This window comes from Rhinolophus hipposideros, assembly GCF_964194185.1.
Source record: "Rhinolophus hipposideros genome assembly, chromosome: 8".
In the NCBI taxonomy this organism is placed as follows: Eukaryota; Metazoa; Chordata; class Mammalia; order Chiroptera; family Rhinolophidae; genus Rhinolophus; species Rhinolophus hipposideros.
The window spans coordinates 757,537-779,902 of NC_138054.1; the positions used below are offsets into that span (position 1 = coordinate 757,537).

The 22,366-nt window shown below is 43.5% G+C and overlaps 1 protein-coding gene across 5 annotated transcripts in view; it reads left to right on the plus strand.

Moving 5' to 3' along the window:
• The window catches only part of DUSP22 (dual specificity phosphatase 22), a 96,924-nt gene that overhangs the window by 43,233 nt on the left and 31,325 nt on the right, over positions 1-22,366 (plus strand). For all 5 annotated transcript variants that reach the window (XM_081057321.1, XM_081057319.1, XM_081057322.1 and 2 more), the window contains one exon: positions 18,312-18,361. In XM_081057321.1, the coding sequence (XP_080913447.1) occupies positions 18,312-18,361 (50 nt within the window). The remainder of the gene's footprint in view (positions 1-18,311; positions 18,362-22,366) is intronic.

Below are 22,366 nucleotides of genomic sequence, written 5' to 3' on the forward strand. Positions count from 1 at the left end.
CCAGCGCAGAGTTTTATTCTTCTTAACGCTTAATTAGCAAAGTTCTTGTTTTGTTTGCCTCAGATGCCTTCCTTACACTATTTAGTCTCTTGTCCAGACAGTTGTTCCCTTTGAAGGCAGGGAGTTAATGATTTGCTCATTTCTTGAGCTCCTGCTATGTGCCAGGCCCCAGGACAGGTGCTGAAGATAATGGAAGTAAATCTCAGTATCTGCCATGGCAAAGCCCTTAGTGTATAAACAAGACATGCATTATGGTTATTTTTATAAATAATTTATAAATAATTACAGTCCAGTGAAAAAGAGCTCTGGCTCAGGACAGGCCCTTGCTACTAGGAAACAAGTAGGAACACAGGCTGCTGAAGCTCAGAACAAGGTCTTCTCCTCTGCCACATGAACCTGGGGGCATGTGCGGCAACCAGGTATTGCACTGGGCCTTTGGGAGTGACTTGGAGTTTGGGAAATCCGGTTGGTGGCATTCCAGCCAGGAAAGGCTGGTAGAGAGAGACAAGACATGACTTTTGGTGGAGTCTCCATGAGATCACACCAGTCTCATTCAATCCTCCCAGAACTCTGAGCCCAGCAAGGCAGATGGCATTGTCCCCGTTCCTTTATAGCAAAATCAAGCCTGACAACTTCCTCACATCCCCTGCTAGCAAGTGGCAGAGCCGGGAAGAAAAAAAAATCATTGTCACATACATAATTTCAATAGGAATTAAGCTCAGACCAATAATTATAACATGCGGCGGGGCAGGAGGGTAACCCTTCATCGGTTTCCACATTTAGGACTTGGTTGGGAAGTTGCTTACATTTGGTCAAAAGCGTTTTTTTATTTGTGAGGTGTGTCTTCAGTACTGATTGCTTCAGATTTGAGGGATGGTAAAATCTCCTGTCACAAAGACAGTGCTTTTTCAAATTAGAAACCTCATATTGTTTGTAGGTGCTGAGGAAGTAATATTGAGTAATGAAAGGTTTCTCGCTTCCCCTGAGAAAAGAAACAGAACTCTATATTTCTACTGTAAAAATGTCAGAGTTTGTTTCATTTTTCATTCTGTGTATTTAACCAGAGCACCTGCAGGAAACAAAGCCATTTTTCACTATTAACAAAAGCGTTTTAAAAAGTATTCTCATTCCTTTGCTGGGCTAATAACCTAAAGAATTCTAATTTTAAAAATGTATATTTTAGGATTAAATAGAAAAATATTGTTCGGTAACATTGTGTCCCATGGATTCATATGTGAAACAGTTTATACACATATATTTAAACCAGAGCATTGTATTATACCAGATAGGTTTTTTTAAGCTTGAGTTCAGCTTGGATATTCTTTCCATTTTAAGTTGTGACTTTCCTATTTTGAATCGTTTAGGTTGGTTTTCTTTTTTCCTTTAAATTATTTTTTAAGCATAAGATGTTTTTATAGGCAGGCATTTATCTCTGGTGATTCTGTTTTCTATTTCCTTTAACACTATACAGACAATCCTTGAGGTGTCCAGGCTCAAAATTTCACTGTGTCAGTTTTGTCTGTAGTTGGCCACTTCTGGTCCTGGTCCCTACTGATTATCTGGTACTGATCTGGTACTGATTATCTACATGTCTGTACTGCTGTTTTCATTTACCCACTTACTCATGGGGAAGCACACCCAGATTAGAGGTTCAGTCTGCCTAGATTGTGGTGCTGAGATTGGGGGGCTCCTGGAAAGTTCCCCTGATACATGTCTGTCTGGTGACTCACCCATTTCTCCCCCTCAGATTTTTTGTCTTCCCAAATGTAAAGCAAACTAGAACTAAGCTGTTAAATGGCATTTGCAATTTAATAAGCTAGGCTTCTATGTTCCCTTCTTTCTCCCGCCTTTCTCTTGCTCACCCGAATCCTCCCCTCCCCTCAAATTTCAGTCTAGCTCTCTTGCTGAGAGGGCCACTCCCAGTGCCCTCCCACCTCAGGGCTTCTGTTCCTTTTTACTGTGATATTTGTGTTTGTGCTCTCTGTTGGGTCATGAATTGTGTATGCTCTGTGACAGCTCGGTAGTGTCAAATGGCTACTTCACCTGTTTGATTACATGGCTCTTCACTGATACGTCCAGGCCCCTGAGCTGCTCTCAGGCTGCTGCCAGCAGGCCACACTCTGGGATCTCTGTGGACTCCTCCAGCATGCAGCCTGGCTCTGACATGCAGGCGCCCCTCCCCAGGTGCTGGCTGGTGATGTAAGGGCCCCACGATTTTCAGCTCCATTCCAAAGTGAGAGATCGTGTCTTTGTTCATTTGTGGCTCATTGAGGGGTTTGAAAGAAGAGCTGTACCAAGGATGATTTATTAATCATGAGTAATTTGTGAAGCCAGAGGGTCTGGTTATCACAATGCAATTTCATTTGTATGGTTTGTGCAGTTCCTCACTTGTTAGGCAGCATTGGCAGGAGTAAATGTCCTGTTCTATAAGGCTGCTGTGGCCTCCAGATCAAGATAACTTCTTGCTAAGTTATTACAACCAGGAATCCCCAGTGACACTTCTGTGACTTTCTGATTGATCTCTTAAGGGTCCTTCAGCTACCTTTGCTTTGCCTTAGAAGCTTGGTCCTACAGGAAGACAGTACATCAAAGACACAGTGAATCATAAAGTAAAAGATTTGCTAAGCCAAGGCACCATGCTCGAGGTAGGGGCAGAGTTGGTTGAGATGTTGTCTCAGATTTCAGGTAGCGTATAGCCAGATCCTGGAAAGCTGAGAGAGCGTTCGAGGCCCAGGGGCTCATGGTCTGGCTCATGAGGGAGGACCTTGCCTGTGGGCTCCTCTGGCAGCCACACAGCCAGGCCTGCAGGCCATTAACTGCCTTCCCACCTGGTGACCATATCAGTCCTCAGTTCTCAGGACCCGCAGGCCCATCCTGCATGACCTTCGAGTCACAGGAGCTGTGGCCACATTTCCCCTGGCACAAGGAGGATTGTTGCTGTAAGCCACATGTCCTGTCTCTCACACACCAGGATGTTCACTGCAGCTCTCTTTGTGATAACAAAAAAATTGGAGCCAACCTACATGTTCAGCAGAAGGGTCAATTATGATATAGCCATATTAAGAAATATTCTATAGCAATTCAAAAAGATGAAGAAGGTTTATGTGAAAAAGTAATTGTTAAGCAAGTTGTAGAATAATACCTAAGTATGACCCCATTTAAGTAAAATGATCAGTTTTGTATTTCCGTATGTACCTGTATAAGTGTGTAAATGCACAGATAAGGATTTGAAAGCTCCACGCCAAACTCCTAAGAATGGTAAAGAAGGAACGGGATAAGAGAAGGGGGTGGGAAGGATGCGTTTTACTTTTTGTTCTGTTTTTATTTATTTATTTATTTTACAGTGGGAGTATCTTCATAGTATCTCTTCGAATGAAGAAAGGTAGGGAAGGAAGTGGCCATACTCTTGGTGTAGTTGTAGTGACAGGTAGATTGCATCTGGATGTTCAGGCTTGGCTGGAATGGGTTCTGTGTTTATTAACAGTGTTTCCCATGGATTCATGTGTGAATGTGTGACATCTGACAAGTTACATTCTTGTGTTCCGTGGTCAGTGGACACAAAGCATTCGAGTCATCTTAGTCTTCAAAGGGAAAAGATAGCCCAAGACATGGATTTCAGTTGTACAGATTTAATTTTCAATATCAGTCACTCTACTCTACTTGATTGTCTCAGTTAAATGAGTTGATGTCCTTTTTAAGGGTTCATAGATCCCCTACTTATGTAGCTTGGGCGAGAAGCGCTGGGCAAGACTTCCTGTTTGGATTGGCCATTGTTTCCAGTATGGCCGATTTCAGTTATTTTACTGGCATTGCAAAAAACACCACACCGTCAAATTGCTAATGAAGTCCAGGGCCTTTGAAAACAAATCATTGTTTGACCTGGAATGGTTTTCAGATTGACAATTGTTTCCAGTAAGCCCCAGTTGTTTTCACCTCTCTAGGAAAGTCTCTTTGATGCCACCCAAGTATCAGTGCTACCTACCAAAGGCTTGCAGCAGCTTTCATGTGTTGAGGTAATTTTGTTTGAAGCCAACCCCAGACTTAAATAGAAATGACTCAAATAGAAATGATTATGGTAGGTATCGAAAACTGTCTAGTAATTGCTCTTTCTCGAATCAAGCTGCATCTGAGTTCCTTGTGTGCGGGCAGTCAAGTGCATACAAAGGCAGCTCCATCTGGCTGCTGACCTTCTTGGGGCAAACTCACTTGCAAATGGAGTTCTAAGGCCAAAATTGTAGCACGAACAGACTAAAAGGGGCTTGAAATCTTCTAGTACTTCATTGATTCAAGAGAAGAAAATGTTTTTTGTCTCTAAATGAAAGAGATCTATGTTTAGCTTGCTTTTGCTGGCTTTCTAGAACACCATGTACTTCAGCTGTGGACCTTCTCTTTAGTACTTATGCTTAGTGATCAGCATCTCCACAAAACACTCTTTCTAGACGTTTCCTCTAAGTCCGGGCCTAGTTTCTTGACATTTCCTGCTCTTTGAGCCCCTTCTTGGCCCTCCTCTCCTGACTCCCTTGTGTGGTCGAGTACTGAGCCTACTGTGTGCCGAGTGCTGTGTCCTGGAATGAGCATGCCTAGTTCGCATCCCTCTTAGTCCTCAACAGAGAATATGCCGATGGCAAGATCTGCCAGGGTCTCTAAACCAAGGGCTCAGGGGAAGCATGTAGCGTGTCGTCTCTCCTCTGTGCTACAGCTAGAGCAATCGAATGCATCGACACAACAGTAACTAGATTGCCTGTAAGTGCCGAAGCACATGGCATACGTGGATGGATGGTAGAAGCTCTGTTTATACCAGATCCTCATGCCCATGGGCTGGGGGGCTTGGGATGGACTTTGTAAAGAGGGGTGTTGAAGCAACCTTGTAGGACTAGTATGGTTTGGTTCAGTGGGGAGCCGTGTCTCAGGAGGAACAGCCCTTTCAGGCTGGTCAGGAAGGGGAAAATAAGCCCTAGAGCCATGGAGATGTGTGGAGGTCAGCTGATTATAGAGTGAAGAAGGTGGTCAGCATGGTGGGGTGAAGGTGGTGCCGTCTTCAGTTCTCCTGTTAGCTAACTTGGGAGTTATTCCTTCAGATTCAGCAAATGTTTATTGAGTAGCTACCTTATAGGAGGGATGGGGGATAAAATACAGAGAAGTAAGATGGGGCCAGCATTCAGAGGAGGCAGGAACAGAAATCTTTGCAACAGTGCAGAGTATGGAAAGAGAACTGACTCTGGGTGGTGAACACACAATGTGAGATATAGATAATGTATTAAAGAATTGTACACCTGAAATCTATGTAACTTGACTAACAATTGTCACCCCAATAAACTTTAAAGAAAAAAACAAACAAACAACAAAGAAACAGTGCAGAGTTGCAGATACATGACAGAGGTAAGTGTCCCTGGGGCACCCAGGGGAAAATAGCTAACTCTGCCAGTTCAGCAGGCTTTGCCAAGCACTTGACAACTGGGTGTCATCCTAGAGGGTAACAGAGGTTTGCTAGATGGTAATGGTAAGAAGGAACCATTGGAGCTGGGGACGGAGGGTTAAATTCTGGGTAAGAAAGCACATGCAAGGCAGCAGGCTTGCAAAGCACGGGGTGTACAGGGGCAAGGCATGTGCTGGGACTCATGAAGGGCTCAGTGGGACAAGTTTTACGGTGGCCACGTTGGAAAAGCAGGCTCAGAGCAGATGAGGAAAGGTTTTATTTGTCAGGCTGAGTGAAGCAGAGACTCAGCAAAGATTTTTTTTAACAAACTCAGGTGATGCAGTGACATTTATTTTCCAGGGTTGACTAGGTAAAGGGATGGAGTGAGGGAGATGGACATGAAGAAAACCGTTGGGAAGCCCTTCCAGTAACCCTGGTCCGAAGTGATGACTGTTTGAACTGGGATGCTGCGGAGACTGATTGTTTCCCTGGAAGTGAGGAGTCTTTTCCACAAAGTCAGGTTGAGAATCAAAGGATGGAAAACATTCTCTGGCATGCATGAACTAAAAGAAAAGTAGCATAGCAATAATTTTGTCAGATGAGATGTGGGGAGCAAAGCAGGGCAGAAGTTAAGGGTGCCTGAGCTCACAGCTTGATGGGCTGAAAGGATAGCTGTGCCGCCAATGGATGTGAGCACTCTGAGAGGCAGAGATAGAGTCCATACAGGACCAAGCTTAGCTCCGGGTGAGACGCTCACGTGATATTCCCAATTAGATAGAAGTACATGTACGGGGCTTAGGGAGATGTCTAGGCTGTAGATGATGATGTCAGCAGTGTCAGGAGCCACTGGCGTTGAATACAACCCTGTAGGAAAAGGCTACTGTAGCACGACTGGGCGGGGGGTTAGGGGATGGACAGGGCAGTGGGAGCATCTGGCCTTTACGCGGTGTTGTAACAGTCAAAGCACGTACACACGTCACATCGTGCGGCGGATATATCTTGTCCTAAGGCCATACCTATTGATGGGTTCTAGTTAGTCAACTCCCTCAGGTACAGTACTTGGGGTTTCCTGCAGGGGTTCCCCAGGGCACAAAGGGCTTGGAGAGAAGGGGTAGATATTCTGCAGTTCCTTGGCCATTAACCCTTAACAAGAAAGCTCTTGTGCGTGGCTGTGTTAGGTACTGTGGACACTAGAAGGGGAGAGTAAGTGACATGGAGCAAAACTGGAAAGCTTTAATACAGGGTGCATTTTTGCCAAGGAGTGTAAAAGGGAAGAGCGGCTTAACGTGGAGGAAACAATCCAGGACAGTGTCCCCGGATGGCAGTGTTTGGGTTCCAGGTCAGGACAGCACAGCACAGCGTGTGGCTACACGTGGGCAGGAACCCCAAGCACCTTGGTGGTGACGACACGACCGAGGGTGTCTGCCCTGGAGGGCTGCTCGGGCTTCAGGCCTTCCCGTCTGCAGTCAGACATTTGAAAGAGAAGTTACAGGTGGTTGGTTGGCTAAGACCCAAAGCAGGTTAACAGCTCTGTGGCGCCATCATTGTTTTTGGCCATAAGAAAAATAATGATTTAAATGTAGCCTGGTTTACTGAAAACTAGTTTAAGCAAATTTGTTGTTTTCAGATGCTCCTAATAATTTGTGGCTGGTAGGGACTGCAGATGGGCCTTGTACCTACCACAACTGCGAGGGAAAGAATCCAGCCTGGTTTCCAAAGCCTGAGCATGAAGCAGTGGCACCAAGCTGGTGCCGGCACCTGGTGCGGGCTGCATAGATGGTCTGCCCACACTGATGTTGGAAGTGGTTTCCCCTCTCCCTGGTCTGAATCTTGGGATGTTTTGGAGACCTTTGTGTGTGTGTGTGCTGGGGCAGAGGTAAGTATGGAACCTGGGTTAGAGTTGAGACATTATTTCTTTCCTTTCAGTTATAACCACAACTAGTACAGATGTTAAGTTGCAACATTCTTATTGAGTGAAGCATCTCCAGTTCACTCTTGCCCTTTTCTAATGGAAAAAGGAAGGGAATGCAGGGTGGCAGCTCCAGCTAACCACGTCACAGCTGCTTACAGCACAGGGAGCGGGCAAGGCGGGCATGAGTCCAGAACCTGAGGTAGAGCTCCTTCCTGAGTGCCATGTGTGGACATGCTTGCTTGGTCTCAGATTGTTCCCCAACTACAGGGAAAAAAATCTCCTTCTGCGAGAACCACAGCCAGCTACCAGCGAAAGGAGAGGAATGTGGGAAAGCTGCCGCTGGGTCATCCCTTTGTCATTTTAATGGCTACAAAAGGACAGTTCCCTGACATTGTGTGATCACAGGGTGAGGCGTCTTGAGCCCCGACCTTGCCATGAGCCTTCTGGTCTTAGAAACTGTTCCTCAGCAGAGCAGCTTAGAGGTCATTTCCAAGTGCACTGGCCTTTAGAGCAGTCAGGACCCTCTTGAGTTTACCTATTTAATGAAATATGTTGCCAAAGAGACCAGCCCCACAGCACCCAAGCGGAAGGCAGTCCCTAATCTACTTTGAATGATTGTTTGTTAAACTGCCTTATAGATGTCCCGAATCTATGTCCTGAAGAAAAAAAGTCTCATAGCTAACAAAGTAAGAATAACATTTCCAAGTGTTTCTTTTCTATTTTTCTCTCTTTTTTTATTTTTTAATGTCCTTTTAAACCATGGCTTTCCGCCTTTTCTGATGAAAGCCTCCCTTGCTGCTGTCCTGCACTTGCAGTGGCTTCATGGTTGAATGGTTTCAGTGAGTCATCTCGAGGTCCCACTGACCCCAGTGAGAGGCCTCTGGTCTCCGTAGTGGCCAGTGTGTTCTCTCCCTCCTTGTGAGTTCCCCTCACACAGGCTCTAACCAAGGTGGCCTGGGACTTCCTTCTGTACCCAGTGCAAGAGGATACAGCTGTCAAAATAAAAATAGCCCATCCAGTTGCTTTCAGTGGCAGCTGTGGGGAAGAGAGGATTTGGTGAAGTACTGTCCCTTCAAAGGAAGGATCTGGAACACTGACCAGCCAATCCTTAAAGCAGACCAAGGAAAATGATCCCTTCCCTGTCGTATTTAAGACGCAGAACCCCTCACACCTGCTGTACCCGACTGTACCATGAAACAGAAACTCACGCACTCTCCAATAACCCAGCTGTACCTGCACTGTGGAGGAATGCTCTTCCCCGTGTGCAGGAGTCACGGAAGACTCTCTGCTCCCTGCCTTGTTCTCTGCGCCCTGTGGCCCCGCGGGTGTGCCTCACCCTTTAGCACACTCAGCCTTTGCATGTCATTAGGCTTAGCGGTGCGCAAGGAGGCCTGGCCGCTACCCGGTGCCGTGCCCTGTGCCGGGCCAGGGTCCGCTTCATTCTCGAACCATTTCTAGGGTCCGACCACACATGGAGGATGTGACATGAGGCTCAAGTGATTGTGAATGTTATTTAGAAAAACCTTCCTAAGTGCTATGGATTGTGTCTCGGTCTGAAGACAGTGGCATTGTACGAAGTCCATTACTCACTATGCAATGTGTTTGGGTTTCCATTGTGTCACAGGTGAGGGGTGTGAGAATGCATTTGTTCAGTGATCTAGAAAAGAGATTCCAAATATTCCAAACAGTGCCGTGTTGCTCCTGAGTAGAAAGCTGTATTTAAGATGTCAGTCACTTTCTTGCGAGCAGCTGAGGACAGCTCAGGCAGGTGTCTTGTTTAGGTCCAGGAGACACACTGAAGATGAGCACAGCTCTCTGCGCTGGTCCTCCTGACCCATGTGCTGGTGACAATCTGCACTCGGTCCCTGCGATGCCACATTTGCTGGTAACCGAGGGAGGACTGCCATCAAAGTGGAGGCTGCCGATAGCAAAGTCACCTTCTGCCATGTACTGAGCACCTACCAACTGCATTTGACATACTGCATCGAATTTCCTTGTTTAAAAAGTCCTATATTAGAGGGAAATTCCTCTGCCCCTCTCTCTTGTAGAGTAAGGAAGAGAACTGAGCACAGCTAATGACTAAGAATATTGACGTTCTAAGAAGGTGGCATGTATATCATATACTTAAATATAGAGGGGAAGTGGGATACAGATACACAAAATGAACTCCACATCATCAAAATGGCTTTGTGACATGTCACTGTCTAGACCATGGCTTGGCACACTTTATCAAGGGCCAGGGAGTAATTATTTGGAGTCTGTGGGCCCTGGGGTTTCTGTGCTATACTCTCCTGTCCCCTGGGGTGTGAAGGGATGATGCATCAGCGAGCAGGGGTGGCTGCATCCCAGTAAACACGGCCTCAATCTACCAGCTCTGGTCTCCATGGCCAGGTGGCTGGGAACATAACTGGGATGGATCTCAGTCATGGGGCCAGCATCTTCCAGGAGCCTGTGTGGGGTCTAAAGCTTGGGGCCAGTTAGTCCACATTTAATGTGATTCCTAAAAACTTCTGAGTATTTTGCCTGCCCTCACCTTAGTTATAATTTTGTACTGTTAGTGAGACCAGTCACAACATCCTACAGAGACCACTTAGAGCGTGCAGCTGACTCCAGATGGAGGCCTGGCCCTTTAAGACTGCTCGCACGTGGCCTGCCTGCCTTGGACCGTGACTCTGGGGCCAGCTCTAGGTGCCTCTGTCCAGCCTGGGGAAAGTGCTCTAAGTGCACATTGGGTGGGTGGCCATCTGTTTAAAATTCCAAAAGAGGATCTCCCCTCCAGGGAATTCCTTCTTCACTTAGCAACTATTTATTGATGGTCTTCGAAGAGAGATGTGTTAAGATACTGAAAGAAAGGTAACTAAGCTAGGCTCTAGGCATTGAGGAACTGGGGGTCTAATGGGAGAGACTGCCCATTCACAGGCAATTACTGTCCCCTGTGCTGGGTCCCTGGTGCTTCCTGCTGGCTTAGTGTTGTGACGCACTTAGAACGGGGAGCTGGAGTCAGTCTGAGGGGAGGGCATGAGTTCAGGAAGGCTCTGTGCACAGGCTGGTGGGCTACCTCAGGGGAGATCTTACTGAGGACGTGCTACTCAGAAGACTCCCGAGGGAGGAGGGTGTCCAGAGAAAGAAACCACAGCAGGTCTGGGGAGGGATGGGCAGGTAAGTGTGGGACATCTGGGGAGACTCACAAGCAAGCCAGGACCTAGATAGAGTGCGGTGAGCTGGGGGAGGAAATAAGGGGAGAGCATGAAGGTGAGGTCGGGAGGTAAGTTGTGGACAAGTAGTAAAGGACTTCAGAGAGTGTCTTCTTTACTTTGCAGACAGGAAGAAGCCACTGAATTGTTTTTTAGTATCTAAGACACACGATCAGATAAAAGCTTACCTCTGTATCTTTTACAAGTGGTATTTGTAGAATACTCCTGAAGTATGTCCTGCTGACTTCTCCTGATGATTTCTAATCATCGGTTTTCATTCATGGTAATTTTTTGATATGGACATTTAGCGTTAACATTCATTAACTAATACTGTGCAGTTACTTAGTTTGGAGACATTGCTGAAACTGGCCCTGTTTTCATGAGTCATGCTGAGTCCATGAGAAGTCCTCAGAACTGAAATCACAGAAGAGGGCTTTCGGAGGTGGGCCGAGCTGGTGTGAACCTCCCTGCATTCTTCCCATAAACCACCCTTGTTGGCGCAAGGAAATCTGACGTGCTGACTAGGCCCACTTTAGCCTTTCATTGAAATAGCTTGTGCAAAAATAAGCACTTGGGTCCTCATCTGTTGATCCGACAAGTCAAATGTGTGTCATTTTTTGACTAACCTGAAAGAAGTCAACAGGTGTTAGAGGGTTCTCATTTGCATTCTTCTCACACAATCAAACCAAGGGCTAAATCTTGTCTCTCCACTCCGACCTTACCACCCTCCCCACCCCATCTAGTGCTGCAGAGTTCTTGGAAGTTCTTATTTATAGTAGTGCTTCCTAAATTTAGCTGGTGCAGGAAGGGTCATGGGTAAATAGGTATGTTAGAAAAATTCATCTTCAGTTTAGAACCTGGACTTAAAACATGTATTACTGTAGCACGAGGAAAGGACTGTATTTATCTTCTGTGGTCATTCTCTATAGTTATTTCTTTGAGATTTTTGGTATGGTACAAACAGTTGAAAAGAGAGATGGCCAAGAATCTTATCCCCGGACCTTATATGTTTCTGATTTTTTTTGTGCTAACCTCCAGTTCTTAGTCTATGGACAGATGTTAAGTGTTTGCAGATGTAATCTTAATATGGATGTAGTTTTGTATTCTACTTTTTCCTTTTAAAATGTTATTGGCTGTGTAAAAACTCTTAAACTGAGGACAAAAATAATCAAAATGTGTGTGCCAGGTACTGGATTTGGCTTCCACATACATGAACTAGGTGGAAATCCTCATATGCTTTCTCTGGAGTGAGGCAGTCTGCAAAGAGGGTGCTTGCTAAAGAAGACTAAGGTGTCAGATCTCGCATGGTCATCCGAAAGCAACTTCAAGTCAGTGGTTCCCAACTGAGTCTTCAAGAGTGTGGCCAGGCTAATTTTTTTTTCACAGTCAGATTACCTCTAGGTTTATCTAAAAGTACAGAAGTAGTCAAATTCAGAGACAGACAATAAAAGGTGTGTTAGAAAGTAGAATGTCAGTGAAGCTGGGGGGTACAGAGAATATGGAGTTAGTGTTTAAAGGGCACAGAGTTTTCATTCGGGAAGATGAAAACTTGGGGCTGGATGATGGACATGTGAATGCACTCAATGCCGTTTCATGGTGGACTTAAAGATGGCTAAAATATGTGTGTTTTATACGTGTGTTATGGACACTTGACCACAATGAAAATACAAAGTGCAGAGAGCGGTTGTCTCAAGTGGGAGAGACTTTTGTGTGTGTGGTGTGTGTTTTTTGTAATAGTGTACAGTAGTCCCCCCCGACTTATCCTATGGTAATACATTCCAAGAACCGCAATGAATGCCTGAAACCATGGATAGTACCAAACCGTGTGTGTGTGTGTGTGTGTGTGTGTGTGTGTGTACACTATGGTTTTCCTATACATACATACACTTTACAGCGTCTCTTTGGCATATCCAAATTGCCAGCATCACTACTCTTGCACTTTGGGGCCATTAGTAGGTAAAATAAGGGCGACCTGAACACAAGCACTGTGCTACCACCAAGGCAATCTGATAATCCAGACAGCTACTAAACGACTAATGAGAGGTTGGATGTGCTGGATGAAGGGATAATTAATGTCCTGGGTGGGACTGAGCGAGATGGTGCAAGATTTTATCACACTACTCAGAACAGCGTGCAATTCAAAGCTTATGAATTGTTTATTTCTGGAATTTTCCATTTAATATTTTCAAACTGTAGTTGACCGCAGGTAAGTGAAACTGCGGAAAGCAAATTCTCAGATAAGGAAGGACTACTATAAGTTGTGGTCTAGCTTCTGGTCAGGCCAGAAGCTTTTTTGGGACAGGCCAAATTTGAATTGTTTTAATTTTGTGTTTCTTTTTTGGAATTAGATTTTGTAGGAGTATTGTGAAATTAGCTCTTTTAATGGAGTCCTAATAATTAATAGAGTCTTAATAGAGTTTTAATAATTAAACTTAATAGAGTTTAATTATTATTAAAAAATAATGAGTTTATTTCACTCAACTCATTAATGGGTGTTAGATGATCAGTGTTAATAAAGAGTTCTGTGTTTGGGAACTGCAAAGTCAATTCAGCATGCAACCCTGGTACCTCGTAAATGTGACTGTCAAATACAAAATATCATCTCTTTAGGAGGACTCCTTCTATCTACACCCATGTTGCTACTGGTACTGGATGGGATAAGATGAAAAACCAAGGTATCTGATCCTGACGATTTTATTAGCGGCTAAAATAACTCTTTCACTTCAGAGATTTCCTTATTCTGGTTCCTTAGTGAACTCCTTCCCCTTCTACTTATGTTTTCTCTTAGGTTTTGAATAGGTGATTGCAGAGAATACGAGTATAATTACATTCTATAATGGGTTTTCGTTAGCTTTCCTGGGAGAGAGAAAACAGAATTCTTGAGGACCTTTTCTTTTGAAACGAAGAATGTCAACTAGGTTCTTCAGAAGACACTTAGGATGTTTCAGAAAGAAAATAACAGTGAATTTTAGAAATTGTACTTGAAACAAGCGAGAGTTTGATCTCTTTGCTAGTCCTGAAATCAGAATCTTTACCCTACTTGTAAGTACTTGCCTATGTACTGTTTTAGGTGTACTCATTGGTTTCAGGCCCAAAGAAAGGCAAAACCTTACTTTTGGTGGTTACTATGCTTGTTGAAACAGAAAACTGAACAATATTAGAACTTATGAGAATGTGCACTTAGAAAGTTTTAATCTTTTGTTCAAAAAGAGTCTCTGGGATACTTTCTAAATTCTCTTCTCAGCCAAGTGATGTCTATCGTTCCTTTCAAACCCAATACAAAAACTTCATCCAAAAAGCTTTCCATGGCAGAGCCCACATAACTCTTACTTCTTGTCTGCACTTTCCTAACTTTTTCCCACATTATGTCGTGCTAATTGATATGTTGCTTGGTATTACAAACATTCAGTGTGTGTGTGTGGTCAGTGTATACAAGAGGCTTTTTCTTAATTCTCTGCCTTTTTCTTCCTCTCTCTGATCCCCACCTTATCAGTATTGGTGCCATTCTCTGGACGTTAGGCCATTCAGAATGCCATGTAGTCAGAAAAAATTGGCTGCTCTTTCTTTGTCTCTCAAGAAATCATGATAGTTTTAAAGCATGGCCTGAGCCCCTCTCAGTTTTGGGTTTTTTTCTTCCTTTGTTTCATATTTTTCCCCTTTTTTGTATTTCACTGCAGTCTTGGGCCAGCAATCTAAATTGCAAATCTTTAACTTGATGTTTATTAGCTCCATAAAAGTTTAATGTTAATTGGCTTTCCACTAATCACTTTTTTGAAACATCATGCAAAATACTGAATTTTTATTTATTTAGTAAGAATTTTATTTCAAAAAGAAGATAACCAATTTTAATTTTATATTTTTAAATATTTGAGGTTATATGAAGTAGTAAATGCCACATAGCAGATGCTATACTAATGGAAACACTGCTGCTATTACTTTATAACGTATGAATTTTTCAGATTGTTCTAGAACTTTTTCTTTTATCTTTAAGTTTGCTATACTTTCCGTAATTTAGCTAAAGACACCCTGTCCCTTATCTCTCTCTCTCTCTTTATGAACCTTAGCACTAGAGAATGGTCTTTTGTTTAGGTCCACTTAAATGAAAAATTTATTCCATATCACATTAAAACATTAGTAGAACCCAGTCTGTTACTACTACGATAATTTTAAGTTCGTCCGGATTTCTTGTAGCACTGAGGTCCTTCCTGCTGCCAGCACTCTTGCTGCTTTCTGAATTAGTAATTAACTGCCATGGATTGTACACATGTGCAGGCACCTGAAGCCTTTTTCAGGCAACTTATGTTCTGCAGTCTGTGGCCTCCAAGAGAGATATTTTTCTTCTTTGTTAATGACTAAGCCAAGATAAATAGATGTTCTTGGGCAGCAAGCAGCTGAACATTTTCGACAGTTTTGACTCCTTTCTTTACTGCATTTGCATAGTTTGTTTCCTTATTGTAGATCACAGTGAGATGCTTCTTAGCGTATCTCATTGGAGTAGACAGGCGGGAGACTGCTGTCTGGAGTATGTGTACAGCCTGCACTTCACACAGTGTGGCTAAAAGTCCGGTTTTCTTGTTTCCATGGTCGCAAGATAAGGCATGGGCACTTTACAACATTTTCCTTCCCTTGCGCTGTTCTTAAAGTGTGATCTTCATGTTCACTGTTTTTCACCTTGTCCTTGTCATTCAACAGGCATTTCTTGAGTACCCACTTATTGTGTGCCAGGCATCATTCCAACCAAGTTTAGTGTTATATCTTTGAGAGAACATGATCTTATCTTATGTTTTATTTTTCTCTGCCCTGCCTCAATACCAGAGGATCCCCACATTTGGGGACTGGGAGCTACTTTGTTCCTCCTTAGAAGCTTCACAGATGGGAAGATGGAGCTGCCACACACACATCCCAGCTAGTGAAGGGGAGGGTCCAGCAAGGACCAAAGTGGCCTCCTCGTCCTCTAGCTCGGGAAGGGAGGGGTGCCCTGAGCCGTCTTTCTATAGCTTGCTCCTGCCTCGTGTGGCTGGCCTCCAGCCCTTCTGTGCCCCATTTGGGGGGTGCCTAAAGGAAGCACAGTGCTTTCTAACCACTCCGCTGTCGGCATTGCTCTTGAGTGCTCTTAATAAGCTACGAGTGTTTTAGTCTCCCCTTCTGGCTACTCTCTTCCTTTTCTTCATTATTTTTTTTCTTTCCTCTCAATATATGGGCTGAGCAGACTTCAGATTCTGTAGAATTAAGTGGCTGTCACTCAGCATGTGTGACAGCAGGAGTTCCGTCCTGTCTTAGAGGGCACCCACCTCAGCACCCTTGATTAGTCTGTTGCTCAGACTGACGATGGTAAGGAAAGGGAAGGCAGAAACCTCAAATCCTTCTCATTGCTCTGGAAGTCTTAGTCTGAAACAGGTTGGAGGAAGTGTGTGGGAGAAAGAATTTCACAAGCTTCTGGGCCTGATCCATAGCCAACTCTCATGTAAGAGTAAAACAAAAAAAGTAAATGAGTCATTTCAGTGGTGGGTGTATGAAATGGTTAGTGCATGGATCTGTGCCAGCAAGTTTGTTGGGCCACAATGGAGGGAAGGAGTGAAATGATCTTTTTTGTTTCTTTTTTTTACAGTATCATTTCCTTTTCCATTTTATTTCCCTTGAAATCACTGCTCTAATACCTCACAGAGTGTGAAGGTGCTTTAGAACCTCAGACAACTGCCTCAGTATTTCCAGCAGAGCACAGCTCCCAGAGTCCAGGAAAAATGAGGACAGAGGCAGAAGAGGCAGTTGGGGGTGATGAAGCGAAACTTGAAAGAGGGAGGATCTGCTGCTTCACTGTCTTCTTCTTGCCACTGATCCTTCAGTCTTAACCCTCGGCATAGGAAAGCCAGTTGGGTCTCATGAGAAGTGTTTCCATGTGGATAAGCAGTGGTAAAACTCATCTTCTTCAACAGAGGAGCTAGAAAAACAGGATTTCAGCTGACGTCCCAGGAACAACAGCCAGACCACATCATACAGCTGGCCCAGTGAGATCTTCTGCCCCCTCTGCTGCCAGCTGCACCTGCCAAACAGGTGCTCTTTACCCAGCTGCTTCTTACCATGTCCTGTTTCCAAATCTGCCTCACGTAGGTATGTCAGATGATGAAACCAGGTCCTGAGTCTGCACCCTAATAGCAAACGAGGTGGAGAAATGTAGTTTGTGTGGATTCTGTATTGAGAAAATAAGCTTCACAGTGTGGGGAAGTGTCAGAATGTGGAGCTATGTCAGGGTTGGGGGTAGCCACAAATTTAGATGTTCTTTACGGGACTATATTAGCAAGTCCAGCACAGAAATTCCTAATGACAGGCATTAACAGTAAAAGTTTAATGACCAACTGCAAAAAATTACAAATAATTCTAGAAGACATGTTATGTTATGACTTTATCTGCTGAGGGACTTATGGTTGTCTATACCACTATTCTATGAGGTTGGTGCAAAAGTAATTGCAGTTTAAAGGGTTAAAAATAATTGCAAAAAACACAATTACTTTTGCATTAACCTAATACATATCTGTCCTTCATTTACTCTCAGGTTGGTTATTTTTCTAGTTTCTGATGTGTTTCCCCCAACCCTACCCCATCCCCTACACACACACACACACACACACACACACACACACACACACACACACACTTACTATCCATGACATGATGGCAAGAGTCTGTGAGATTAGGCTGTCTAGAGAGGAAGGGTTTTAAAGTGCTTGCCCGATGGGGAGGGATTTGGCGAACTAAGTGAAAAAGGTGAAGGGATTAAGAAGTATTAATGTAAATTGGTAGTTACACAATAGTCATTGAAATGTAAAGTACAGCATAAAGAATACAGTCAATAATGTTGTGACAACTAAGTATAGTGCCAGGGATATACTACACTAACCTGGGGGCTCACTGCATAAATTATATAAATGTCTAACCTCTATGCTGTACACCTGAAACTAATATAAAATAATGTTGCATGTCAACTGTAACTGAAATAAATAAATGAATAAATAGTTTCTCTAAGTCTCCATGAAGCCATATTCTTTTGCAAAGGTTGCTGAGATTTCTAGATTTTATATTTTTTACTTGACAGTGAAGACTTTTTAAGCTATACTTTAAGCCTCTCTGAAGAAGAGACAATCCTGTTTTTAATAAACCTCATATTAGGCATGATTTTTGTGCAACATGAATTTACATAAATATTTTTATAGAGAACTATGTGAAGTTTGGTTTTTTCAAACTGTCCATTCTTTTTAAAAAAAATCTATTGGTTTAGTACACAAAACTTTATCTTCTAAAAAGGAAGCAAAATAAATCAAATTGTTTCCAATATGTAAAAGCTCCTATGAAGTGCATCAGTGAAATTGTAATTGTTCTCATACTAAAATTCTATATAGAAAACTGTAACATAATGTTATCATTTTTAGTCACTGTGTTAAGGTTTTCACTAATAGTGGATGCGAAATGAAATAGATAAAAAGATGTGGCAAATGTGAAGATGCATGTGAGACGATAGTTTTGAAATTAGTTGCCATTTACTGGAAAGTCCTCCATTCCTTCACTTTTTTGATGTACCCTGTGCACAAGCTGTTTCCAAAGCAGAGCATGGCCACGGAAAGGAACCAGGAACCTTCATTAAAGACTTTCTCCCCAGTTCCTTGGCAACAAGAGATGAGTGAACAACTTCTCCTTTTATTTTGTATTCCCTTAACCTCAGTAAATCGTTCCTTCTTATACTACCCTGTGCTGGGTGGCATCTTTTCATTGCACCGTATTTTTTGTCGTTCTGCAGGGGATTAAGTACCTGTGCATACCCGCAGCGGACGCGCCATCACAAAACCTGTAAGTCTTTGTTTTCCTGTGTTATTTGGAGACACTGAAAATGAATAAATGGCTTTCTAGTTAAACAGGTAAAGGACAGTGACATCATGCGCACTGCTGGGACCCTTGACACAGCAGTTGTCTTCCAGGGGAGCCCGTGAGGCCCGCAGAGGCGGTGTGTCGAGCTGGGCGGGCTGTGGATGGAGCCGCGCCCCTTGGTTGCCTGTCCTGCTGCACAGCACTAACTGATGGGATGTCTGGAAGAAGAGCCATTTTTTAAAAATGATGAGAACACCTGAAACCAAATCATTAGCATGTTCGGCCTCTCTCTAGAAGCAGCCCTTACAGAGGCTGTTGGGTTTTGTCGAACACAGCACTGTCCAGTACAAATACAATATGAGTCACAAATGCAACCCATACATGTAATTTTAAATTTTCTAGGAGCTACATTTAAAAAACAGTAAAAAGGAAACAGGTGACAATAAATTTAGTAATATGTTTTACTAAATATACGTACTAAATATACGTACATCCAGTATATGCAAAATACTATCATTTCAACAACATGCTCAGTATTTTTTTTAAAATGAGACATTTTACATCCCTGTTTTGTACTAAGTCTTTAAAATTAGGTAGGTTTTTTTTTACACTTATAGCGTATCTCAGTTTAGATTAGTTTTCAAGTACTCATACTTCTAAAGCCCGTCTGAGTTGAGTGAATAGATCTTTCTGACTTAGGCAACTCCAATCCTCTGTTTCCTCACAGCTGAATACATCTTTGATGCCATTTTAACTCTTGTTTCTCCCTATAAAGAGAAATTCCTAATTGTTGTCTTTTCCAGATCACAGCAATTGTATGGACCCATAGGATTAGGCTTTGGCAGAATGGGGGTGAGGCTTCTGAAGACCCACACAGTTATGGCTTTACTATTCACAGTCTTCAGTTTCCAGAAGTGACCCAGAAAGACCATGACGTGGACTAGGTTAAAGTTTTACTGAAGGAGGGCTCTGAACCTTGCAGGCTGCAAGGCTGGGGCAGAAGTACAGTGCTTAGCCGTTCAGTGCATCCAGCAGATCCCAGGCGCTGCTTGTCAGGCTGGCTTTGGGCTGTGTGTTGGAGGCCAGACACAGTGAGCCTCCTAGAATTACACATTACTGCATTTTATCAGGGAAGTTATAAATTGTGGAGCTCTTTGTGAATTTGGGAGTCCATGGGCTTGTCAGGATTTATCCTTCATGATTCTCCAGTTATTGCCTATGAATCTTACATATCATACACAGACCACACAATCTTACGGTTAGTATCCCAAGTATCCAGCCTCTCTGAAAGCTATACAGTTGGAACCTTAGCCAATCTTGATTTTTCGTGGCTGCCAAGGAGAGTAATAAATAATTTTTTGGGATCCACCAGTTTGAGGGAAAAAAAAGTGGGGGGTGGCTAGAGTTGGATGGATTGATGTGGGAATGGGTGAGGGGGTACAGCAGGAGTAAGGTGGTATAGAGTTAGACCAGGAAAAGACAGGGGCAGGTTGGAAGTGGGGACAAATACGTCCTACCTGGGGTTTGTGTTTCCTCACTGATTCTCCATCATTTCACAGGAAAAGTCAATCTTTAAGTTTGAGGAAGGTGGAGGAAGCATTTTACTAAGATCACTAGGAAAACAGTAGTAGCTTAGGTCTAGAAGGAGGGGAAGAAGCATTAGAGAACTTCCTTGGTTACTAGTCGTGTCAAGAAACAGAAGTGGTTGGAAGGGCATGGTGTGTACGGAAGGAAATGAGCACTGCCTTTCTCTGAACACCACAGCAGTCTTCTGCTCATGTTTTGGTGGCTATTTTCAGAATGGTTGCATTGCTCTTATCTCAAACTGAGATTCCAACATACTGTGGAATTTGTCAATACCTGACTGGCAATTGAACTCTTTGGAAGAGTCAAACTGTAACACATTCTGGGCATTTGTTGTCAGGACAGGTGAACACTGTACTTGAGCTGCCCCCAAGATGTCTCAGCCTTGCCAGGAGCCCAGCTGTGCTAGCCAAGGTAGTGTCCCTAACTTACCCTGTGGAGACTGGGCACTGAGTGGTGCTGTGCTCTGGAGACACGTAAGCACGAGACCTAGAATTAGAGTTCTCAGATTTAAAACCAGCAGCATCTCCCTTGGGAAAGTCATTTTAACCCATGTCAACCTCAATTCTTTCATCTGAACAAGGCCTGACTTCAGTTTTGGGAGATGAGATCATGTAGGGAAAGCGTTCTATGTGAACTCTAAGCACTTTGAAAATAAGAGTATAGTTTTACTCTATGGAAAATAAAAGTATGTTACTGTATCTTGAGAGTTGCAAGTAGGTAATTGCAAGTAAGTTTTGGTGCTCAGGAGGCGTGCTTCATTTACTTGGAAGACGTGCTTATGTGGAAAGACCAGGGTGACAGAAGATGCAGCAGCCACTCATCTGTGTTCCAGTCTCATGGTTGAGGTCAAACCTTCTGGCAGAATCAGCCCAAACCCAGTCACCTTGGGGCCTGAGGACTAACCCATAGATTTGACTTGGTTCTCTTCTGTCCCAAATATGTAGAGTGATGTTGTTAAAATGTGTGGATTGCCTTTTTAACCCTTTCCTTGTATCTGCATGAAAGTGTAGCATGGGACACCAGTTTCCAGGAGGTAGTTATTGCAGCACCCGTAGTTGGGGCTAATGATAGAGAGAACTGTGCAGAGAAGGCACCATTGCTGCTATTTCGAGTGAAGGACTGCGATAGGACAACCACTGTTTCAGTTGGAAAAGGAAGTCAAGACTATAACTCATCGAAAGGCAGAAAAACTGGCACTCTGCTGTTGGGAGCTATGTACATGGGCACTTGTGTACTTCTTTTGGGAAATTTATTTTAAATCCCTTAGTAATAGCAACACGTGTGTATAAGTAAGGCTTTGGGCACATAAATGTCTATGGTTCTATACATTTCTTGCTTTACTGAAGTACTATGGAGATTATAGAGATAAGTTTGAACTTTGAGTGTACTTCGTGTGTTAAGCGAAATGGCTTGAGTTGCTCTTTACCTGTTATAAAAACTTCACTGGAAAGCATAATATGCCTTTTGACAGTGATATCAGCAGATGTCACCAGACTTCATGATACCTCCAGACTATTACCTTAATGTCAGCAGGCAGAACACTTGACTGCGCTTATATGACCTGCTTCTGTTCTGGTAGCCTGCAAACATTAGGAGCCTATGGGGGCTGAAATGAACGTTCACTTCTATGTCACCAGCTGATATGGCGGTCAGGAGACAAGTCCTCCTGCTGTGGTTAACAAAGTGAAAGGAGTCACATCCATCCCTTGGAAAATGCACCCGGTAGAACTAGTGGTCCGTTAGTGTAGCTGCTGTAATTCCTCACGTCTGGAGTGCCTACATTTAATACCAAAATGAATTCTAGAAGACTATATTGCTTATCATTTTAAACATTATTTCCAACCTTGGATCTAATTTAAGATTTTACATTCTAAATCTTTACCCACAAATGTCTATGCCTACAGGAAATCTTCCTGCTGATTACGCTTAGTTCCAGGTGTGCGGCCTTTTGAGACCGACTGCTTTCACTTGACATTCAGTGGCTGCAGACTGCCCAGAAAGGTCAATTTTCTGTTTTGGCCTTAATGCTCACAAAGTCCCCATCTGTTCTTCCAGGAACTTAATATGCAGAAACCTGGTTTGAGATAACATGAACACACTAAAATTTTAGCTCAGTTCCCCCAACCCCGTTGCCTTGAAAAGTCAGGAAATGTGAAAGTTCAAGTTTCTCATAGTCGTAATAACCCCAGGCCCCGGCTGGTGCGTTTTGCATGATTTGTCACAACTGGAGGCTTCCTGGAGTTTGTATCAAATGGACACACTGTGTGTTCTCCAAGTGGCCGATGGGTGGTTGGTGAAAGAAGGCTTCGGAAATATTTGCTTTTGCTTTCTCTCTGTGCTTTCTTATGCAAGTTATTTTAACCTTCCTTCTCTCACTATAAAATACCTGTCTCACACAAT